This window comes from Anomaloglossus baeobatrachus, unplaced genomic scaffold, assembly GCF_048569485.1.
Source record: "Anomaloglossus baeobatrachus isolate aAnoBae1 unplaced genomic scaffold, aAnoBae1.hap1 Scaffold_643, whole genome shotgun sequence".
Taxonomy (NCBI): domain Eukaryota; kingdom Metazoa; phylum Chordata; class Amphibia; order Anura; family Aromobatidae; genus Anomaloglossus; species Anomaloglossus baeobatrachus.
In genome coordinates, this window is record NW_027445012.1 from 53,015 (window position 1) to 77,704 (window position 24,690).

A 24,690-nucleotide genomic window follows, 5' to 3' on the forward strand; every position below is an offset into this window, starting at 1 on the left:
CATATGGTCCTGAATGGACACCGCTCGCCAATATTCTGTGGCCATGAGCGCCCCCTCCTGGTGTCATGCAGCATCTCACCTTGCTCCGAGGCAGACGAGGAGCTGGAACTTGCCGTCTTTGCCGATGTTCCTGGGAGCGGTGACTATGGCGGTGACGTAGTGGCAGAAGGTTTTGCAGGACGATCTCTGCAGCAGCTGGTCTTCCTCGCCGTCTCCGATCTGATCGGTCGCTTCAAAGAAAATCACGGCTTTCTCTGCAGAAGGGAGCACAGCGCATCCGGGGATGAGACCGGGACAAAAATGGATGCAAGTCATGTTCTGAATGCAGCTCTGGCAGTGAATGGAGCAAAGCCGAGCTAACTAATTATGTAACCGGCACACGCTGGAGTTACACTTTAAGGGGCTGAAAACATAAAAAGCCTCGACGCCTTCTCTTCCAAATATCCGGGATTTGGGGGAATGTGACATTTAATAAAATGTCAGGCTGGGACTTGGCACTAGTCTAAAGCCGCAACCAGACAATGTGACATTTTAGCTGTTAAAGGCGAGGTTGTACAGGGTGTAATGGCCGGCGGCTACCTGCAGGGGGCAGCACTTCTCAAGACAAGAGCTGACGGCAAATCACAGGTCTTGGATATGACAAAAGCTCCTTGTCCTTGACATTCCGGATTCTTATTTAATAGCTGCAGGGGAAGACGCCTTCAATCTGTGTTACTTGGCAAATCTTTGGCTTTTTTTGTGCTTTAATTTTTTTCCTCCTGGTGACGGGTCTCTGCACCGCGATACATTTCAAGTGGATGTGCGGCTTCGGACGCATTTCCAGCTGATGCAGGGGCTGGGGTCGGCGGGCCCCCTGCAACCCCGGTCACTGTTGCGATCCATGCGACCGTTCCACCCCTGCTTAGGAGGCTTGAACCCAAAGATCAGTTGATTGCTTGTTCTACACAGTGTGTCCACCCATATCCTGTCCACCGCCATTAACTAGAGAACGGCGGCAGCTATAGGCATAGAAGTGGTGTCTAGGTATAGTAAAGTATCCATTTGCTATGCAATGAAACCACTTATAACGCCACCTGGTGGAAAATAACGGAGTTAGCATTTTTATCTAGAAAATGGAACGAGATAGAGAAAAAAATTGAATTACAAAGTTGTAGGGCGTCATCAATTCAATACGAATCGACACCTTGCATACAGAAATGCTATGATATGAAACCCATGACCCCCCAAAACATTGAATGCTGGTCACGCATATGGCACTCATTACTGGTCCCCGTCAGCTGCAATGCACATCTGGACTCTGCACAGCATACTGTATCTTGCTGCACGCTGTGCAATATGGTAGGTTACACGTTTGCACAAGCATCTGTGATATGTCCTCGTAGGTCCTGCAATGTTGGTGGAGGGGTCGCATACACCTGCTGTTTGATGTGACCTCACAGAAAGAAGTCCAATGGGGTCAGGTCAGGTGAGCGGAGGCCACTCCACACAGCCACCATACCCAATGACTTGTAGGAACGTCTCCATGAGGTGTCGCTTCACGTCCACAGCTTTGTGAGTTTTACACGTTCTAATCATAGCATTTCTGTATGCAAGGTGTCGATTCGTATTGAATTGATGATGCCCTACAACTTTGTAATCCACTTTTTTTCTCTATCTCGTTCCGTTTTCGAGATAAAAATGCTAACTCCGTTGTTTTCTACCAGGTGGCGCTATAGGTGGTTACATTGTGTAGCGCATGGCTACTTTACTATACCTAGACACCACTTCTATGCCTATAGCTGACGCCGTTCTCAGGTTAATGGCGGTGGACAGGATATGGGTGGACACACTGTATACACCAGTTTATTAAGGCCGGTGATCAGGAGTACAAAGATAGCAGCCATTCGGGCCCTTTGTAGACCTCAGACGACCCAAACAGTGCTGTGTGATTGCTCCTCTTAAGTGTTGTGAGTGGCATTTTAGCTATTAGAGGCCGGCACCTGCTGTATAAAACACAGCCGGCACCTGCTGTATAAAACACAGCCGGCACCTGCTGTATAAAACACAGCCGGCACCTGCTGTATAAAACACAGCCGGCACCTGCTGTATAAAACACAGCCGGCACCTGCTGTATAAAACACAGCCGGCAGCTGCTGTATAAAACACAGCCGGCAGCTGCTGTATAAAACACAGCCGGCAGCTGCTGTATAAAACACAGCCGGCAGCTGCTGTATAAAACACAGCCGGCAGCTGCTGTATAAAACACAGCCGGCACCTGCTGTATAAAACACAGCCGGCACCTGCTGTATAAAACACAGCCGGCACCTGCTGTATAAAACACAGCCGGCACCTGCTGTATAAACACAGCCGACACCTGCTGTATAAACACAGCCGACACCTGCTGTATAACACAGCCAACACCTGCTATGTACAGAGCGGGCTCGGGTCCTGCACCCGACATGCATGATGTACATTTGATGTGGTGGAGGGGGGGGGGTTAAAGTCAACCCATGAATTTAACTCCACGTCTGTTATTAATTATGTAAACCCTTCCATATTCATTGACCTGCAGAATCTGCTTTATATCTTTACAGTCACTGTAAAGTGATTACGGATGAAGCCCCCTCCATTCACCTTGGTCTGCGCCCGTCCACACAAATAAAAGACAGTGGGCTTTTTTTTTTTTACCTATGAAGTCCCAGATGAAGACGCTCTTGTGGAAGATACGGGCAGACTTAAATCCGTGATGAAAGACTTGCTCCAGGGCTGAGACGAGGCCGCTTTCTCCGCAGAGCAGGATGGTTAAACTGCCTCTCTGCAGGGAGACAAATCGTGTAAGAGGCTTTAAAAAAAAGGAGACGCGGATTAGTGCTGAAAACCTGCGCTGCATAACAAAGAGCCGGAGAGGGGCCCGACGGGACCAGCAATGTCATCCTAAAGACACGAGGCGGGAGGACCCTCCTCTATATTAAGTACGCACATTGGAAAATGCCGAGGGAGACTTCCTGAACCAATTTGCACCGAAATTGTAGCTTAATTTGAGGCCGCCTAAAAATGGGAGTATATAAATTCTACTACATTTTACATTTCATACTAAAGTGACAATGGGGAGTGGACTAGCGGAAAAGGAGGAGTGGCCTGAAATGCCACAATGCGCAACTAATAGATGGTGCCAACTCCGACTGGACGTGTCACAAATCATGTAAGAGGCTTTAAAAAAGGAGACGCGGATTAGTGCTGAAAACCTGCGCTGCATAACAAAGAGCCGGAGAGGGGCCCAACGGGACCAGCAATGTCATCCTAAAGAAACGAGCCGGGAGGACCCTCTATATACAGTACACAGATTGGAAAATGCAGAGGGAGACTTCCTGAACCAATTTGCACCAAAATTGTTGCTTAATTTGAGCCCCCCCAAAAATGGAGTATATAACTTGTACTACATTTTGCATTTTATACTAAATTGACAATGGGGTGTGGACTAGCGGAAAAGGAGTGGCTTATCTGGAAAGAGGTGTGGCCTGAAATGCCACAATGCACAACTAATAAATGGTGCCAACTCCGACTGGACGTGCCACATTTTAGACCCGTCTGCTCTAAGTTTTCAAGGTCCAAAACATTAGATCTTCCCCTTAAAAGATTCCTAAACTACGGTCTATAGTATATAGTGTGTTATATATGTATGTCTATAACCTAAATAGGCTGCGCGGTGCAATACTGTCTATTGCTCTTTGTTATCAGCCCCTGCAGACTGTGGGATGATTAAGAACATGTAACGTTCCAGCTATAAAGGATCATGGGGAAAGTAGGTTAATCCTCCTAAAGTAAGATGGCATTTCCAGGTCAGAGAGAGAGGGAAAGCTGCCGTAGTGTGACCGGGGAATCGCTGCACACGGCGTCGCCTCATGTCGATGCACAATATACATTACTCATGTTAGGCTTCAGAAGAAAACATGGAGGATTTTACCTCTTTTTCCGGCTTGTGAAAGTGCTTTACGATATTGTTCACCGCTTCTCCGATTCCCTCCTGGATCTGCCCGGCATTGGGTTCTGGAAAGAAACACAAAAGTCCATATAGACACAACCTGCACATGTATATACTGTACATGGAGGACTCCAACAAGGTGGATCTAGAGAATCGGGCTTTGAAGTGCACCATTCATTCTCTATGCGACAGATATAGCAGAGTACATCGCTCGTCTTTAACCTGGCAGCTTCAATCATGTCAACTTTATTTATTTTTTTTACACTATGTTAGTTTCAGTTTATGCTATACACAGCAGTGCATGTGCACTACTATGTATAGCAAAAACTACAAATCTCTTATAGACACCATCTACAGGCTGGCTTTTGAGGAGAATCATAACAGGTAAGGGGGTCTTCAGCAGCAATAACGAGCCCTCCCCCTCCCCACTAATCCAGAGAATGAGGCATTCATTCACTATGGGACAGATACAGACAAATATATCACTTATCTTTTTCCTTGCAGCCTCATTCACCAGACTACTTCAACTTTTTTTTTTTGTGTTTAGGTGTTTGTTAGACCCCTTAGTGGGTCTTGAAGCTGTGGCTTGTGCTATACACAGCGGTGCATGTGCACTACTATGTATTGCGAACATTACAATCGCTTATGGACACCAGCTACAGGCTGGCTTTCGAGGAGAATAATGACGACAGGTACAGGGGTCTTCAGCAGGAATGACAAGCACCCCCCCCCCCTCCCCACTGATCCAGAGAATGGGGCATTCATTCTCTATGGGACAGAGACAGCCGAATATATCACTCATCTTTTTTCTTGCAGCCCTGTACCTGTAGCTGGCATCCATAAGAGATTGTGATTTTTGCTATACATAGTAGTGCCCATGCACTGCTGTGTATAGCACAAGCCACAGCTTCAAGACCCACTAAGGGGTTTAACACCAAAAAAAACTTGAAGTGGTCTGGTGAATGAACACCAGACCACTTCAACTTCCTTTTTCCTTTTTTTTTTTTTTAGTGTTTGTTAGACCCCTTAGTCGGTCTTGAAGCCGCGGCTTGTGCTATACACAGCAGTACATGTGTATTACTATGTATAGCGAACATCACAATCTCTTATGGACACCAGCTACAGGATGGTTTTCGAGGGAAATCTTAATGACAGGTACAGGGGTCTTCAGCAGGAACGACGACCCCCCCCCACTGATCCAGAGAACGGGGCATTCATTCTCTATAGGACAGAGACCGCCGAATATATATCCCTCATCTTTATCCTTGCAGCTTCATTCTCCAGACCACTTCAATTTATTTTTAAATGTTTGTTAGTCCTGTTCGGGGTCTTGAAGTTGCAGTTTGTGCTACACACAGCAGTGCACGTGCACTACTATGTATAGCAAAAATCACAATCTCTTATGGACGCCGGCTACAGGGTGGCTTTCGAGGGGCATCATAATGACAGATAAGGGGGTCTTCAGCAGGAATGACGAACCCCCCAGCCAGCGTGTGTTGACTGTTACAGGAACGTGATGGCTGAATAATTTGGCCATGATCGGCTTGGAAAGATGCGGGCTATGACGTAACTGAACGACATGTTCAGATCATGGCAGATCATGGGTTGAAGGGGGTTAAAAAAACCCCCAAAAAACCCTTAAATGTAGACATGGACTTACTGGAATTCTTCCCAGTCAGGGAGGTAATGCTCAGCCTGCGGGCCACGGTGGGGGATTTCTGCAGCGGTGGGGTCCGACTCTGCTTGCCGAGGTCATCGTCAGACACCGGTGTGATGAGCTCCCCGATCAGGACCCTCTCCAGGCTGCCGTCGTCCACTCCTTTTCCCAACCAACGTCCACAGGGGAATCTACAACAAAGGCGTAAAATGTCTCAGAAATGGCACCAGGCGATCATCACTGCAGGATCCTTAAAGGGCCATAATGACGACCGGAGACATCACCGAGGACATCGACAGATCGGAAAGTATCAGCTCATCGCTTAAAGATATACAATTTTATGGCTATGTAATAAACAGAAAATCCAATTCCACAAATGCTTACTTGTACGTGTGCCCGGTTATTTCGTTCCGGACCATGACGCAGTCGACCAGCCACTTGGCCAGGAGTCCCGAGTTGTCGTGCCCGAGCTGGGCCGTGGTGAGTTTGCCCAGATTCTGACACTGATGAAAAAGCAGCAAAATGAAAACAATGTATGCAACGCTTTATAATTCGTCAGGATTACAGCGCATTCTGTCAAAAATAAGCAAAATGTCAACAGGAGGGAATGTGCGGGAATCTGTCACCTGCTCTTTGCCGCCCCCCCACAAGAGAACACCATAATGTAGAGCCAGAGACCCCGATTCCAGTGATGTGTCACTTACTCAGCTGTCTGCTGTCATTTTGATAAAATCACTGTTTTCCCTGCGGCAGACATAGCAGTTATACAGAGCTCATGGATATGCCGGACTACCTGCAGCACGCCAAGTAGTCCTGTAATGATAATCTCCTGCTGATTAATCAGTGATTTTTTCCAAAACTACACTAAGCAGCCTAGTAAGTGACACATCGCTGGAATCAGGATCTCTGCCCCTATATTATGCTGCTCTCAGATTAGGGGGCAAAAAAAAGTGATGACAGAATCCCTTTAAAGGTGATGGGTGTATCGTCGTTCATGATATATTTAGTACTTATCACCAACCAAATATAGATTTACTTTGCAAATAGATCTGTCAACAGCAGCTTGCTGATGAGTTATAGGTTGTAAAGTTTTTTTTTTAAAAAAAAAACAAACAAAAAACCCCCTAAAGACTAAAAGTATAGAACAACACCATTGAAGGTGAAGTTTACATTCAAAGTGGAGCCCCGTCGATGACTATATATTTACTATTGCTCAATGATTAAATAATAAGTTATTTTGAAAACAGATCTGTCAACAGCAGCTTGCTGATGGTTTCTATGATGCAGTGTGTAAAAAAAAAAAAATAAAATATGAAAAGTAAAGATGTACGGCTACAGCACTGAAAAGATAACATGGCACTCCACCATTAATATATATTATATATATATTATATATATATATATATATATATATATATATATATATACATATACATACACACACATATGTACATACATAATGTATGTGTATATTTTTACAAGAGGGTTTTTTTTAAGAGGTTATTGAAGAAATAGTTGTCAATAAGATCAGTCAACAGCAGTTGGTTGGAAGTTTTTATGTTGAAAATCTATATATATATAATTGCCTTATTCTGTCTGTCTGTCTGGCTCCAAAATTGTGTCCTAAAATTGTGTCCTTACGGTGACACAAAGCTGATTGGCCGCTGGGCTCGCCATGGCCCCACCCCCCCGCACGGATTGGCTGCTCGCCCAGGCTGCGCCCCCACACGGATTGGCCGGCCGCTCGCCCAGCCTCCGCCCCCCCCCACAGATTGGCCTCTCGCCCCAGCACCCTGCAGGCATTGGCAACTCGGCCACGCCCCGCCCCCCTCACGCAATGCACGCTAGCTCTGGCCCCGCCCCCCCACGCATTCCCCGAACCGACACGGTCACTGAGCCACGACTACCAGGTGAGTACTGTACCCCTGGGAGCCCACATCAGCGTACGCCGCCAAACCAGCCGACACATACCCTCGCATTGCTGGGGCTGGCCGGCGTATGCTGGTGTGGGCTCCCGTGCGAGCGGGGGACGAGATACGCTGGTAACCATGGTAGCATAGTTACCAGCGCATCAAGGTCCTGCAGCGGCGGAAAATACACACACGCACACACATCAGATCACACTCACTCTCATACACACATCACATCGCATCCACACACTCACAACATCCTGGGATATCGCTTGCTTCTCGGCGGCGATACTGTACTGTGAGCTTCCAGGACCTGCCGGAGGATCACATGGCCAGAAGCATGTGGTATCTCCGGATGTTGTGAGTATAAGCGCGTATGTGCAATATCGTCAATGTGTGTGTGTGTGAGTGTATGCAATCGGGTGTGTGTGTGAGTGTATGCAATCGGGTGTGTGTGTGAGTGTATGCAATCGGGTGTGTGTGTGAGTGTATGCAATCGGGTGTGTGTGTGAGTGTATGCAATCGGGTGTGTGTGTGAGTGTATGCAATCGGGTGTGTGTGTGAGTGTATGCAATCGGGTGTGTGTGTGAGTGTATGCAATCGGGTGTGTGTGTGAGTGTATGCAATCGGGTGTGTGTGTCGGCAGAGGAGCACGGCGTGCTGGAGGAGGCTGGGGACAGAGAGGCTGGGGACAGAGAGGCTGGGGACAGAGAGGCTGGGGACAGAGAGGCTGGGGACAGAGAGGCTGGGGACAGGGAGGCTGGGGACAGAGAGGCTGGGGACAGAGAGGCTGGGGACAGAGAGGCTGGGGACAGGGAGGCTGGGGACAGAGAGGCTGGGGACAGGGAGGCTGGGGACAGGGAGGCTGGGGACAGGGAGGCTGGGGACAGGGAGGCTGGGGACAGGGAGGCTGGGGACAGGGAGGCTGGGGACAGGGAGGCTGGGGACAGAGAGGCTGGGGACAGAGAGGCTGGGGACAGAGAGGCTGGGGACAGAGAGGCTGGGGACAGAGAGGCTGGGGACAGAGAGGCTGGGGACAGAGAGGCTGGGGACAGAGAGGCTGGGGACAGAGAGGCTGGGGACAGAGAGGCTGGGGACAGAGAGGCTGGGGACAGAGAGGCTGGGGACAGAGAGGCTGGGGACAGAGAGGCTGGGGACAGAGAGGCTGGGGACAGAGAGGCTGGGGACAGAGAGGCTGGGGACAGAGAGGCTGGGGACAGAGAGGCTGGGGACAGAGAGGCTGGGGACAGAGAGGCTGGGGACAGAGAGGCTGGGGACAGAGAGGCTGGGGACAGAGAGGCTGGGGACAGAGAGGCTGGGGACAGAGAGGCTGGGGACAGAGAGGCTGGGGACAGAGAGGCTGGGGACAGAGAGGCTGGGGACAGAGAGGCTGGGGACAGAGAGGCTGGGGACAGAGAGGCTGGGGACAGAGAGGCTGGGGACAGAGAGGCTGGGGACAGAGAGGCTGGGGACAGAGAGGCTGGGGACAGAGAGGCTGGGGACAGAGAGGCTGGGGACAGAGAGGCTGGGGACAGAGAGGCTGGGGACAGAGAGGCTGGGGACAGAGAGGCTGGGGACAGAGAGGCTGGGGACAGAGAGGCTGGGGACAGAGAGGCTGGGGACAGAGAGGCTGGGGACAGAGAGGCTGGGGACAGAGAGGCTGGGGACAGAGAGGCTGGGGACAGAGAGGCTGGGGACAGAGAGGCTGGGGACAGAGAGGCTGGGGACAGAGAGGCTGGGGACAGAGAGGCTGGGGACAGAGAGGCTGGGGACAGAGAGGCTGCGGACAGAGAGGCTGCGGACAGAGAGGCTGCGGACAGAGAGGCTGCGGACAGAGAGGCTGCGGACAGAGGCTGATGCTGCGGACAGAGGCTGATGCTGCGGACAGAGGCTGATGCTGCGGACAGAGGCTGATGCTGCGGACAGAGGCTGATGCTGCGGACAGAGGCTGATGCTGCGGACAGAGGCTGATGCTGCGGACAGAGGCTGATGCTGCGGACAGAGGCTGATGCTGCGGACAGAGGCTGATGCTGCGGACAGAGGCTGATGCTGCGGACAGAGGCTGATGCTGCGGACAGAGGCTGATGCTGCGGACAGAGGCTGATGCTGCGGACAGAGGCTGATGCTGCGGACAGAGGCTGATGCTGCGGACAGAGGCTGATGCTGCGGACAGAGGCTGATGCTGCGGACAGAGGCTGATGCTGCGGACAGAGGCTGATGCTGCGGACAGAGGCTGATGCTGCGGACAGAGGCTGATGCTGCGGACAGAGGCTGATGCTGCGGACAGAGGCTGATGCTGCGGACAGAGGCTGATGCTGCGGACAGAGGCTGATGCTGCGGACAGAGGCTGATGCTGCGGACAGAGGCTGATGCTGCGGACAGAGGCTGATGCTGCGGACAGAGGCTGATGCTGCGGACAGAGGCTGATGCTGCGGACAGAGGCTGATGCTGCGGACAGAGGCTGATGATGCGGACAGAGGCTGATGCTGCGGACAGAGGCTGATGCTGCGGACAGAGGCTGATGCTGCGGACAGAGGCTGATGCTGCGGACAGAGGCTGATGCTGCGGACAGAGGCTGATGCTGCGGACAGAGGCTGATGCTGCGGACAGAGGCTGATGCTGCGGACAGAGGCTGATGCTGCGGACAGAGGCTGATGCTGCGGACAGAGGCTGATGCTGCGGACAGAGGCTGATGCTGCGGACAGAGGCTGATGCTGCGGACAGAGGCTGATGCTGCGGACAGAGGCTGATGCTGCGGGTAGAGAGGCTGATGCTGCGGGTAGAGAGGCTGATGCTGCGGGCAGAGAGGCTGATGCTGCGGGCAGAGAGGCTGATGCTGCGGGCAGAGAGGCTGATGCTGCGGGCAGAGAGGCTGATGCTGCGGGCAGAGAGGCTGATGCTGCGGGCAGAGAGGCTGATGCTGCGGGCAGAGAGGCTGATGCTGGTGCAGCATGGGGGATGGAGCACGTTTGGGAGTGCGCAGCATGGCGGATGGAGCACGTTTGGGAGTGCGCAGCATGGCGGATGGAGCACGTTTGGGAGTGCGCAGCATGGCGGATGGAGCACGTTTGGGAGTACACAGCATGGGAGATGGAGCACGATGGGGGGTGCGCAGCATAGGGGATGGAGCACGATGGGAAGTGCACACCTCCCCCCAACACACACACACACGCGCGCGCACTGCACAACACACCACACACACTGGGAACCACAAACAACTGCCCTACACAGACACCCACACACACAGACAACGCTACACACACACACACACAAACACCACGGCACACACAAATATACGTACATACCGCACAACACACACATTGCACAAAACATACCTCCCCCCAAAACACACCACACAACGCTACAGACACACAGCGCTCCACAAACAACGCAACACACATACAACACCGCTCTCACCCCCCCCCGCCACACCCAGACAACACCCAGAACATGTACAGCGCCCTACACAAACACTTGGTAACTACAGACAACAACATCTATATATATATATAACGAAAATCATACATGAACTACACAATACGTAAATTCTAGAATACCCGATGCGTAGAATCGGGCCACCTTCTAGTAGTAAATAAACATCATCCAACTGCTGTTGATGGATCTTATTGACAACTATCTGTGCAATACCTTCTTAAAATGACTCTCCACCTTTAATAGCAAGAGGCTATTGAACAAAAACAGTTGTCTGTAAGAACCGTCAACAGCAGTTATAGGGAAACTTAAGATATATCACACCACCAGTAAAGGTGGAGCGTCCCTTTAATATGTCCTGTAGAGGGATTCTGTAGGTCTACATTGGCGATAATATAGTCAGTAGAGACCTGAGATCTTGGGCATCATAAATGCAGATTTAGGAAAGGAAACTTGTGGAGTATTAGACAATCTGTAAGATCTACGAATAAGAAAGAAGACAAGGCCGCAGCCAAATGTCAGCGCGGAGCCTGGAGCCAGAACACGAGTGGCAGGGACGTGAGACCTTTCCGAGGCGACAAACCTCAAATGTCATCTCCAGCAGGTTCTTGGGGATCTGCATGACCCCGGTGTCCCCCAGCTCTCCGGAGACGCACACCCACGGGTTGGACGTGGTGATGGCGTTGCTCAGCTTCTTGATGGGGATAATCAGCGCCCGGTATGGAATCACTGCGGACACAGAAAATCATAATGTCACATGAAGACTTCTCTCTGAGTATAAAAAGTGGGTCAGTGTCCGGACAGAAACCGGGTCTGGAGCAGCGAGATCACACAATAAAGCCTTTCATCACATCGTTACCGGACTAATGAGCCCAGGATATGAGCGCGGAGGGGTTATCGGAGGACAGCGGAGGGGTGATCGGAGGACAGCGGAGGGGTGATCGGAGGACAGCGGAGGGGTGATCGGAGGACAGCGGAGGGGTGATCGGAGGACAGCGGAGGGGTGATCGGAGGACAGCGGAGGGGTGATCGGAGGACAGCGGAGGGGTGATCGGAGGACAGCGGAGGGGTTATCGGAGGACAGCGGAGGGGTTATCGGAGGACAGCGGCCGCCAGGGCCGGGAACAGAAGACTAATGCGGCATTTCACTACACAAAACTGATGGACTGAGGAGTGGTTGTAAGAGAGTCCCGGCACTGGATATACGAGTATAACGTTAGTGCGGAGCGATCCTTCAGATAAATGAAACTGAGACCAGGGAAACCCGATGTCACTTACAGATGGTGGTGAAGACGCTGGTGAAGCAGAAGTAGTCCACGGCGTTCAGCGAGAGGAGGTGGTAGAGGAACTGCTCCTTCTCCTCCTCGCAGCGCAGGAAGGCGTATCGCTTGTATAACTTCCTGCAAGACAAGGCGGAGTCAGCACAAGTATGTCCTGATATGATCGAGAGACAAACCAGAAGACAAGGATATCCCCTCCTGCCAGGATGATCATCGGTCTAGGAAAGGGGGCACCGCTGTTACCATACAAGCCCAGGCAGCACCGCTAAAACCATACAAGAGCAGGCACGCAGCACCGCTAGAACCATACAAGAGCAGGCAGGCAGCACCGCTAGAACCATACAAGAGCAGGCAGGCAGCACTGCTAGAATGCTAGAACCATACAAGAACAGGCAGGCAGCCCCGCTAGAACCATACCAGCGCAGGCAGCACCGCTAGAACCATACAAGAGCAGGCAGGCAGCACCGCTAGAACCATACCAGCGCAGGCAGGCAGCACAGCTAGAACCATGCAAGCACAGGCAGAACCGCTATAACCATACCAGTGCAGGCAGGCAGCACAGCTGGAACCATACAAGCACAGGCAGCACCGCTAGAACCATACCAGCGCAGGCAGCACAGCTGGAACCATACAAGCACAGGCAGCACCGCTAGAACCATACCAGCGCAGGCAGCACCGCTAGAACCATACCAGCACAGACAGGCAGCACCGCTAGAACCATACCAGCACAGGCAGGCAGCACCGCTAGAACCATACCAGCGCAGGCAGGCAGCACAGCTGGAACCATACAAGCACAGGCAGCACCGCTAGAACCATAACCAGCACAGGCAGCACCGCTAGAAACATACCAGCACAGACAGGCAGCACCGCTAGAACCATACAAGCACAGGCAGCACCGCTAGAAACATACCAGCACAGACAGGCAGCACCGCTAGAACCATACAAGCACAGGCAGCACCGCTATAACCATACCAGCGCAGGCAGGCAGCACATCTAGAACCATACAAGCACAGGCAGCACCGCTAGAACCATACCAGCGCAGACAGGCAGCACCACTAGAACCATACAAGTGCAGGCAGGCAGCACAGCTAGAACCATACAAGCGCAGGCAGGCAGCACAGCTAGAACCATACAAGCGCAGGCAGGCAGCACAGCTAGAACCATACAAGCGCAGGCAGGCAGCACAGCTAGAACCATACAAGCACAGGCAGGCAGCACAGCTAGAACCATACAAGCACAGGCAGGCAGCACAGCTAGAACCATACAAGCACAGGTAGCACCGCTAGAACCATACAAGCGCAGGCAGGCAGCACCGCTAGAACCATACAAGCGCAGGTAGGCAGCACAGCTAGAACCATACAAGCGCAGGTAGGCAGCACAGCTAGAACCATACAAGCGCAGGTAGGCAGCACAGCTAGAACCATACAAGCGGAGGTAGACAGTGCAGCTAGAACCATACAAGCACAGGCAGGCAGCACCGCTAGAACCATACAAGCGCAGGTAGGCAGCACAGCTAGAACCATACAAGCGCAGGTAGACAGTGCAGCTAGAACCATACAAGCACAGGCAGGCAGCACTGCTAGAACCATACAAGCGCAGGCAGGCAGCACAGCTAGAACCATACAAGCGCAGGTAGGCAATGCAGCTAGAACCATACAAGCGCAGGCAGGCAGCACAGCTAGAACCATACAAGCGCAGGTAGGCAGCACCGCAAAAACTATATGACTGCCGCCAGGCAGCACCACAAGGACTATAAGACTGCCAGCAAGCAGCACTGCTAAGACTGCCACTAGGCAGCAACGCCAGGACCATATGAGTGCAGGCAAGCAGCACCGATAGAATTATACAAGTACAGACAGGCAGCATTGCTAGAACCATACAAGCGCAGGTAGGCAGTGCAGCTAGAACCATACAAGCACAGGCAGGCAGCACTGCTACGACTATATTACTACTATCAGGCAGCAGCGTTAGGATCATATAAGCGCAGCCAGGCAGCACCGCTAGAGCCAAATAAGAGTAGACAGGCAGCATCACTGGAATCATATGAGCACAGGCAGGCAGTGAGGGCAGACAGGCAGCACCGCTAAGACCATTCAAACACCACGGGCAGGCAACACTGCTAACACCATATGAATGCAGCAATGTGGCATCACTAGGATCACATAAGCCTGAGTGGCAATGCTGGAACCATAGAAGTCCGGGCAGGAAGCACCGAAAGAACCATGTGATAGGAGTCTAGGCAGGCAGCAAAGTGGCCACTACAGTCCCCTCCCCATATTTTGGCACACTCGGGGGAGTCACACTCACTTTGTGAGCATCTGGTTGGTGAGAAGCTGCTTCAGATGCTGGGACAGTAACTTCTTCTCCAGGGAAAGTCGGATCCAGCCCCGCGCTCGCCCCACGTCAGTCTTTATAACGCTGAGGTTCTGGATATGTCTAGAAGAAAGGAATCAAAAGATGAATACATACGGATAATACAGATACATATGTAGGGTGTGATCATTATGGCATCTATATGGTCAGCAGTCCTCTCCACTGCGAGGGTGTCATTTGCAAACGTGTACAGAGAGCTCCATCTAGTGGTCGCTGCAGATAGACAGATGTTTATCATTTCTTCCTTGGCTCTTTGTGGTAAGAGCAGAAGATCTGCGGCTCTGTATCACAATCATGATCTTTTCTAAGAGCCTTGGATTAGTATATTTTCTATCTAAGCTTTCAGTCCTAAATATATAGTCACGAAATGTCAGATAGATGGCAGTTCTCTTCTTCAAAACGGTGTATTGCCCTTTAAGAAAAACATGCTGCAGTTCACAGGAAAAAAAAAGGAAGCAAAACTCCTATATATCTCCCTGCGTTGTCAGCTTTCTGATCAATGCGCAATGGCAACACGATAAATATTTGATGCCTGAAAGAGTGGGAAAGTGAATTATTCATACAACGATTTCTCCGCCTGTGATGTGAACATCTAGTAAAGAATGAGCGGTACAAGCCGAGAGACGGGTGCACCCCTGTGTAAGAGGAGGGGACACCGCAGAGTTAACTTTGCCTCTGCTGCGGTTATTCTGGTCACCACTAGGGGGAGTCTGAAACGGATCATTGTGATTGTCGGGATCTGTAAAAATCAAGGAGTTCTCGGTGAGCTCCCCCTAGTGGTGGCTGAAGCAGAGGATACTTTCTCTATTTAAGGGGGTGAAGACCCACGTACCTCATGTCTTGTGTAAGTGACACACGCAAAGACGGCATGGGGACGCTAGTGTCAGATTTTCTCCGTTCAGGACCCAGCACAACTGGAATAATAGAAAATAAAAATAATAAACTGACATGTATTACAATAAATTAATTAAAATAAATATATTTTTATACTAAAATAAACAAAAAACATTTTATTACATCATATATATATATATATATTTTTTAATATGAGGAATAAAAAGAAGGGGAATTTTGTTTACTTACCGTAAATTCCTTTTCTTCTAGCTCCAATTGGGAGACCCAGACAATTGGGTGTATAGCTACTGCCTCCGGAGGCCACACAAAGTACTACACTTAAAAGTGTAAGGGCCCCTCCCCTTCTGGCTATACACCCCCCCGTGGGAGCACGGGTCCTTCAGTTTTAGTGCAAAAGCAAGAAGGAGGAAAGCCAATAACTGTTTCAAAAACAAATTCAATCCGATAAACAATATCGGAGAAACGCAAGTTATTAACATGAACAACATGTGCACCCGAAAAACAAATACCCTCAGAAAAAACAGGGCGGGGTGCTGGGTCTCCCAATTGGAGCTAGAAGAAAAGGAATTTACGGTAAGTAAACAAAATTCCCTTCTTTTTCGCTCCTAATTGGGAGACCCAGACAATTGGACGTCCAAAAGCAGTCCTGGGTGGGTAAAATAATACCTCGCGATCGGGCTGTCAGCAGCCCTTTCTTACAGGGTGGGCCACCGCCGCCTGCAGGACTTGTCTACCTAGGCTGGCATCCGCCGAAGCGTAGGTATGCACCTGATAATGCTTGGTAAAAGTGTGCAGACTCGACCAGGTAGCCGCCTGACACACCTGCTGAGCCGTAGCCTGATGCCGTAATGCCCAGGACGCACCCACGGCTCTGGTAGAATGGGCCTTCAGTCCAGAAGGAGTCGGAAGCCAGCAGAACGGTAGGCGTGAAGAATTGGTTCCTTGATCCACCGCGCAAGGGTGGATTTGGAAGCTTGCGACCCTTTATGCTGACCAGCGACCAGGATAAAGAGTGCATCCCGAACGGCGCAGAGACGCCGTGCGGGAAATGTAGATCCTGAGTGCTCTCACCAGGTCCAACAGATGCAAACCCTTTTCAAATTGGTGACTGGATGCGGACACAAAGATGGTAAAGTGATATCCTGATTGAGATGAAAGGAAGATACCACCTTGGGAAGAAACTCTGGAATTGGACGCAGTACTACCTTGTCTTGGTGAAACACCAGGAAGGGAGATTTGCAGATAACGCCGCCAGCTGTGACACTCTCCGAAGACACGTGACCGCCACCAGAAAAGCCACTTTCTGTGAAAGCCGAGAAAAGGAAATCTCCTTCATAGGCTCGAAAGGTGGCTTCTGGAGAGCAATTAGAACCTTGTTCAGATCCCAGGGTTCCAATGGCCGCTTGTAAGGGGGAATGATATGACAAACCCCTTGTAGGAACGTGCGTACCTTAGGAAGTCGCGCCAGGCGCTTCTGAAAGGATACGGATAGCGCAGAGACTTGTCCTTTAAGGCTGGTTTCACACTACGTCTTTTTAACATCCGTTGAAAACGTTTTTTGAACGGAAGTACGGATCCTGCTTTTACAGCAAATACGTATGCAAACGCATATGTTATTGGATGTTTCGGGGCGGGCATTGTAGTCATGTGATCGGGAGAGAGAGAGAGAGAGAGAGAGAGAGAGAGAGAGAAGAGAGAAAGAGAGAAAGAGAGGAGAAGAGAGAAAGAGAGAAAGAGAGAAGAGAGAGAGAGAGAGAGAGAAGAGAGAGAGAGAAAGAGAGAGAAAGAGAGAGAGAGAGAAAGAGAGAAAGAGAGAAAGAGAGAAAGAGAGAAAGAGAGAAAGAGAGAGAGAGAGAAAGAGAGAAAGAGAGAAAGAGAGAAAGAGAGAAAGAGAGAAAGAGAGAAAGAGAGAAGAGGAGAGAAGAGAAGAGAAAGAGAGAAAGAGAGAAAGAGAGAAAGAGAGAAAGAGAGAGAAGGAGAGAGAAAGAGAGAAAGAGAGAAAGAGAGAAAAGAGAGAAAGAGAGAAAGAGAGAAAGAGAGAGAGAGAGAAAGAGAGAAAGAGAGAAAGAGAGAAGAGAGAGAGAGAGAGAGAGAGAAGAGAGAGAAAAAGAGAGAGAAAGAGAGAGAAAGAGAGAGAAAGAGAGAGAAAGAGAGAGAAAGAGAGAGAAAGAGAGAGAAAGAGAGAGAAAGAGAGAGAAAGAGAGAGAAAGAGAGAGAAAGAGAGAGAAAGAGAGAGAAAGAGAGAGAAAGAGAGAGAAAGAAGAGAGAAGAGAGAGAGAAGAGAGAGAGAGAGAGAGAGAGAGAGAGAGAGAGAGAGAGAGAGAGAGAGAGAGAGAGAGAGAGAGAGAGAGAGAGAGAGAGAGAGAGAGAGAGAGAGAGAGAGAGAGACACAGACTGACTAGTTCTGGGCATGCTCAGTCCAAAAGCAGGATCCTGTCTATCAGCATGCAACGTTCACCTGCGTTTGCGTGCGTTATAGTCAGGATCCAGCAATTGCAGTATTTGGACGGAGCTCAAAAACGCTACATGTTGCGTTTTTGAAACATGCTAAAATAACGCAAAAGGACGGATCCTGCGTTTAACGGACGCAAACGCAGGTGGACGCGAGTCCATTGAAAATGCATTGACATGAAAACGGATTTGCAACAGGATCCGTACTTCCGTTAAAAAAAACGTTTTCGACGGATGTTAAAAAGACGTAGTGTGAAACCAGCCTAAGGGAGCTAAGCGACAAACCTTTTTCCAACCCAGCCTGCAGGAAGGAAAGAAAAATAGGCAATGCAAATGGCCAGGGAGAAACTCCCTGAGCAGAGCACCAAGATAAGAATATCTTCCACGTTCTGTGGTAGATCTTGGCGGAGGATGGTTTCCTAGCCTGTCTCATGGTGGCAACAACATCATGAGATAAACCTGAGGTCCCTAGGATCCAGGACTCAATGGCCACACAGTCAGGTTCAGGGCCGCAGAATTCAGATGGAAAAACGGCCCTTGAGACAGCAAGTCTGGACGGCCTGGTAGCGCCCACGGTTGTCCTACCGTGAGATGCCACAGATCCGGGTACCACGACCTCCTTGGCCAGTCTGGAGCGACGAGAATGGCGCAACGGCAGTCGGACCTGATTTTGCGGAGCACTCTGGGCAACAATGCCAGAGGTGGGAACACATAAGGTAGTCGGAACTTGCGACCAATCCTGAACTAAGGCGTCTGCCGCCAGAGCTCGGTGATCGTGAGACCGTGCCATGAAAACCGGGACCCTTGTTGTTGTGCCGTGACGCCATCAGGTCGACGTCCGGCATCCCCCCAGCGGCGACAGATCTCCTGAAACACGTCCGGGTGAAGGGACCATTCCCCTGCGTCCATGCCCTGGCGACTGAGAAAGTCTGCTTCCCAGTTTTCCACGCCTGGGATGTGAACTGCGGATATGGTGGATGCTGTGTTTTCCACCCACGTCAGAATCCGCCGGACTTCTTGAAAGGCTTGTCGACTGCGTGTTCCCCTTGGTGGTTGATGTACGCCACCGCTGTGGAATTGTCCGACTGAATCCGATCTGCTTGCCCTCCAGCCACTGTTGGAAGGCTCGCAGAGCAAGATAGACTGTTCTGATTTCCAGAACATTGATCTGAAGGGTGGACTCTCTCTGAGTCCACGTACCCTGAGCCCTGTGGTGAAGAAACACTGCTCCCCACCCTGATAGGCTCGCATCTGTCGTGACCACCGCCCAGGATGGGGGTAGGAAACGACTTTCCTTTTGACAATGAGGTGGAAGAAGCCACCATCGGAGAGGTCCTTGGTTGCCTGAGAGAGGGAGACATCCCTGTCGAGGGACGTCGACTTCCCGTCCCATTGGCGGAGAATGTCCCATTGTAGAGGGCGCAGATGAAGCTGCGCGAAAGGGACTGCTTCCATTGCTGCCACCATCTCCCTAGGAAATGCATGAGGCGCCTCAAGGAGTGGGACTGGTTCTGCAGGAGAGATTGCACCCCTGTCTGCAGAGAGCACTGCTTGTCCAGTGGAAGCTTCACTATCGCTGAGAGAGTATGAAACTCCATGCCAAGATATGTTAGTGATTGGGTCGGGGTTAGATTTGACTTTGAAAAGTTGATAATCCACCCGAAACTCTGGAGAGTCTTCAGTGCCACGTTCAGACTGTGTTGGCATGCCTCTTGAGAGGGTGCCTTTATAAGTAGATCGTCCAAATACGGGATCACGGAGTGACCCTGCGAGTGCAGGACTGCTACTACTGCTGCCATGACCTTGGTGAAGACCCGAGGGGCTGTTGCCAGCCCGAAAGGTAACGCTACGAACTGCAGGTGTTCGCTTTCTATACGAAGCGTAGAAAACGCTGATGCTCTGGCGCAATCGGCACGTGAAGATAAGCATCTTTGATGTCTATTGATGCTAAGAAATCTCCTTGAGACATTGAGGCTATGACGGAGCGTAGAGATTCCATCCGGAACCTCCTGGTTTTTACGTGTTTGTTGAGCAACTTTAGATCCAGGACGGGCCGAAAGGACCCGTCCTTCTTTGGCACCACAAACAGATTGGAGTAAAAACCGTGACCCTTGTTCCTGAAAAGGAACGGAAGTCACCACTCCTTCCGCCTTTAGAGCGGCCACCGCCTGCAGCAGAGCATCGGCTCGGTCGGGCGGTGGGGAAGTTCTGAAGAAACGAGTTGGAGGACGAGAGCTGAACTCTATCCTGTACCCGTGAGACAGAATGTCCCTCACCCAACGGTCTTTGACCTGTGACAGCCAAATGCGCCAAAGCGGGAGAGCCTGCCACCGACCGAGGATGCGGAGAGAGGAGGCTGAAAGTCATGAGGAAGCCGTCTTGGTAACGGTTCTGTCCTGCTGTCTTTTTTGGGCGTGACTGAGTCCGCCAAGAATCTGAGCCTCTCTGATCCTTTTGAGTCCTCTTGGACGAGGAGAATTGGACCTGCCTGAGCCTCGAAAGGACCGAAAACCAGACTGACCCCTCCTTTGTTGGGGCTTGTTTTGTCTGTGTTGAGGTAAGGATGAGTCCTTACCCTTGGAGTGTTTAATGATTTTCATCCAAACGCTCCCCAAACAATCGGTCACGAGAAAAGGGCAACTGGTTAAGCACTTCTTGGAAGCAGAATCTGCTTTCCATTCTCTCAACCACAGGGCTCTGCGCAAAACCACGGAGTTGGCTGACGCCACCGCCGTACGGCTCGTAGAGTCCAGGACAGCATTAATCGCGTAAGACGCGAATGCAGACATTTGAGAGGTCAATGGTGCCACCTGCGGGGCAGATGTACGTGTGACCGAGTCGACTTGTACAAGCCCAGCTGAAATAGCTTGGAGTGCCCATACGGCTGCGAAAGCTGGCGCCCAACGACGCTCCAATAGCTTCATAGATGGATTTCAGCCAGAGCTCCATCTGCCTGTCAGTGGCATCTTTAAGTGCCGCTCCATCTTCTACTGCAACTAAGGATCTAGCTGCAAGCCTGGAGATTGGAGGGTCCACCTTGGGACACTGGGGTCCAACCCTTGACCACGTCAGGGGGAAAAGGATAGCGTGTATCTTTAAGCCGTTTAGAAAACCGCTTCTCAGGATAAGCGTGGTGTTTCTGGATTGCATCTCTAAAGTCAGCGTGGTCCAGAAAAGTGCTTAATTTACGCTTGGGATATCTGAAATGGAATTTCTCCTGCTGTGAAGCTGCCTCCTCCGCAGGAGGAGCTGGCGGAGAAATATCTAACATCCTATTGATGGACGCTATAAGATCATTCACTATGGCGTCACCATCCGGTGTGTCCAGATTGAGAGCGGACCCAGGATCAGAATCTTGATCAGTTACATCCGCCTCATCACCCATAGATTCGTCCCGCTGGGATCCTGACCAGTGAGACGAAGTTGAGGGCCCCTCATAACGAGCCCGCTTAGGTTGTCTGGGACTGTTGTCCGAGTCAGAATCGTCACCCTGGGTGCATGTGACACCCCCGGAGCTTGGAAGTGTTCCAGCTGAGGGGGACCAGGGAGCAATGATGCCACAGTGTCCATGGTCTGAGTTACTGGTCTAGACTGCAATGTTTCAAGAATCTTTGACATGGTCATAGACAATCTGTCAGCAAAAGCTGCAAACTCCGTTCCTGTCACCTGGACAGCATTCACAGGTGGTACACCCTGGGTCACGTCCAGCAGAGGCCCCGGCTGTGCAAGTTGCACAGGGGCCGAGCACTGCACACAATGGGGGTCAGTGGAACCTGCCGGTAGAGCAGCCCCACATGCGGTACAGGCAGCATATAATGTCTGTGCCTTGGCACCCCTTGCGTTTTGCGGACGACATGCTGTTGCCTCCTTGTAATCTAGGAGGGGGTATAGCCGAGAATCACCAGCGACCGTACAGTACAAAGTATTTGCAAACACAAAATACTCAGTATACAAACGGCACAAGTGGGGGTGAGCCCTTGAGGCTGCTTACCGCCCGCTGAACAGCGGGTATGAGGCCGTAGAATCCCGTGTCTGGGTCTCCCCCGTCTCCCCTCTGCAGCTCAGCGTGCAGGCAGGAATGGCTGCCGGCGTTCTGTGAAGAGGGGCGGACCGTGGGGCGTGCCACAAACAAAGAGCGGGAAACTGCGTCCTACTGTGCCTGGTGTGAGGGCTGGAGTATGTAAAAACGACTCCAGGAAACTGCGTCCTACTGTGCCTGGTGTGAGGGCTGGAGTATGTAAAAACGACTCCAGCCCTCAGCGCTGATGCTCTGTACAGCGTCCCGCCCTCCTCCTGACTGGCAGGTGCGGAGGCGGGAACGAACGAACTAGGCCGCAAAAGCCGGGGACTGTAGTAATAAGCGCGGCCGTGATATATGCACGGCCAGCGCGGAAGTCCCCGGCGCACCACAAGTCCCAGCCGCGTCGCAGTCCCAGCGGCCGGCGCGACCGTTCTCCCTGAGTCTACCCACTCAGCTAAGCTGAAGTGAGGAAATGGCACAAGCGCAGCAGCGCTGTTGTCCCCGGCGCACTAACACACCCAGCAATGCTGCGGTGTGCGCGCGTATGCACGGGGACACAGAGTACCTTGACGGAGCAGGGCCATGTCCCTGACGATACTCAGCTCCATATCCAGCGCTTCTCCAGGGGGCTGCGGATGGAGCACGGTCTCAGTGCCTGGAGACCGGTAAAATCCCACTTCGCCCAGAGCCCCAATGGGGATGGGGAAGGAAAGCAGCATGTGGGCTCCAGCCTCCGTACCCGCAATGGGTACCTCAACCTTAACAAGCACCACCGACAGAAAGTGGGGTGTGAGAAGGGAGCATGCTGGGGACCCTTGTATGGGTCCTCTTTTCTTCCATCCGACATAGTCAGCAGCTGCTGCTGACTAAACAGTGGAGCTATGCGTGCGTGTCTGACCTCCTTCGCACAAAGCAAAAAACTGAAGGACCCCGTGCTCCCACGGGGGGGTGTATAGCCAGAAGGGGAGGGGGCCTTACACTTTTAAGTGTAGTACTTTGTGCGGCCTCCGGAGGCAGTAGCTATACACCCAATTGTCTGGGTCTCCCAATTAGGAGCGAAAAAGAAATTAGTAATAAACTAAATACCTATTACAATATTATATACACACACACACATACATATATATACAGATAGATACACATATTATATATATACACACACACACACACACACACGTGTATATAAAAAATATAAATAAATAATTCAATTGTGTGTTTATATATATTACACACAAAATTATATATTTTTTATATACGCACATATACATTCATTATATTATAATATATGTGTGTATAAAAAATATATATAATTCTATGTGTGTGCGCGCGCGCGTGTATTATATATATCTATATATAAATAGGAAATAATTATATATGATCTTTTATATACACGTGCATGTGTGAGAAATTAATTATATAAAAAATATAAATAATTTTGCGCGTGTATATAATATATACGCGCGTGTGTATTATATATATCTATATATAAATAGGAAATAATTATATATGATCTTTTATATACACGTGCATGTGTGAGAAATTATATTATATAAAAATATAAATAATTTTGCGCGTGTATATAACAGAACATTATATATATTTTATATACACACACACACACACACACACACACGTGTATATATAAAAATATATACAAATGTATGTGTATAATATTGTAATAAGTGTTTAGTTTATTTTTAGTTATTTTATTAACATATGTAAAAAAGAAGGGAATTTTGTTACTTACCGTAAATTCCTTTTCTTCTAGCTCTTATTGGGAGACCCAGACGATTGGGTGTATAGCACTGCCTCCGGAGGCCACACAAAGCAATTACACTAAAAAGTGTAAGGCCCCTCCCCTTCTGGCTATACACCCCCAGTGGGATCACTGGCTCACCAGTTTTAGTGCAAAAAGCAAGAAGGAGGAAAAGCCAATAACTGGTTTAAACAAATTCTCTCCGGAGTAACATCGGAGAACTGAAAACCGTTCAACATGAACAACATGTGTACCCGCAAACAAACCAACAATCCCGAAGGACAACAGGGCGGGTGCTGGGGTCTCCCAATAAGAGCTAGAAGAAAAGGAATTTACGGTAAGTAACAAAATTCCCTTCTTCTTCGGCGCTCTATTGGGAGACCCAGACGATTGGGACGTCCAAAAGCTGTCCCTGGGTGGGTAAAGAAATACCTCATGTTAGAGCTGCAAGACAGCCCTCCCCTACGGGGAGGCAACTGCCGCCTGCAGGACTCTTCTACCTAGGCTGGCGTCCGCCGAAGCATAGGTATGCACCTGATAATGTTTGGTGAAAGTGTGCAGACTCGACCAGGTAGCTGCCTGGCACACCTGTTGAGCCGTAGCCTGGTGTCGTAATGCCCAGGATGCACCCACGGCTCTGGTAGAATGGGCCTTCAGCCCTGATGGAACCCGGAAGCCCAGCAGAACGGTAGGCTTCAAGAATTGGTTCTTTGATCCATCGAGCCAGGGTGCCTTAGAAGCCTGCGACCCTTTGCGCTTACCAGCGACAAGGACAAAGAGTGCATCCGAACGGCGCAAGGGCGCCGTGCGGGAAATGTAGATTCTGAGTGCTCTCACCAGATCTAACAAATGTAAATCCTTCTCATACTGATGAAACTGCATGAGGACAAAACGAAGGCAAAGAGATATCCTGATTAAGATGAAAAGAGGATACCACCTTCGGGAGAAACTCCTGAATAGGGCGCAGCACAACCTTGTCCTGGTGGAAGACCAG

The 24,690-nt window shown here is 50.5% G+C and overlaps 1 protein-coding gene across 1 annotated transcript in view; it reads right to left on the reverse strand.

Moving 5' to 3' along the window:
- Positions 1 to 24,690, reverse strand: part of LOC142286063 (DENN domain-containing protein 5B) — a 98,423-nt gene that overhangs the window by 38,579 nt on the left and 35,154 nt on the right. The window contains exons 11-19 of the mRNA XM_075333319.1: positions 15,446 to 15,527; positions 14,548 to 14,676; positions 12,239 to 12,360; positions 11,544 to 11,689; positions 6,003 to 6,121; positions 5,622 to 5,809; positions 3,944 to 4,026; positions 2,668 to 2,794; positions 80 to 254 (exon numbers count right to left, since the gene is read on the reverse strand). Coding sequence (XP_075189434.1) covers positions 80 to 254; positions 2,668 to 2,794; positions 3,944 to 4,026; positions 5,622 to 5,809; positions 6,003 to 6,121; positions 11,544 to 11,689; positions 12,239 to 12,360; positions 14,548 to 14,676; positions 15,446 to 15,527 — 1,171 coding nt within the window. The remainder of the gene's footprint in view (positions 1 to 79; positions 255 to 2,667; positions 2,795 to 3,943; positions 4,027 to 5,621; positions 5,810 to 6,002; positions 6,122 to 11,543; positions 11,690 to 12,238; positions 12,361 to 14,547; positions 14,677 to 15,445; positions 15,528 to 24,690) is intronic.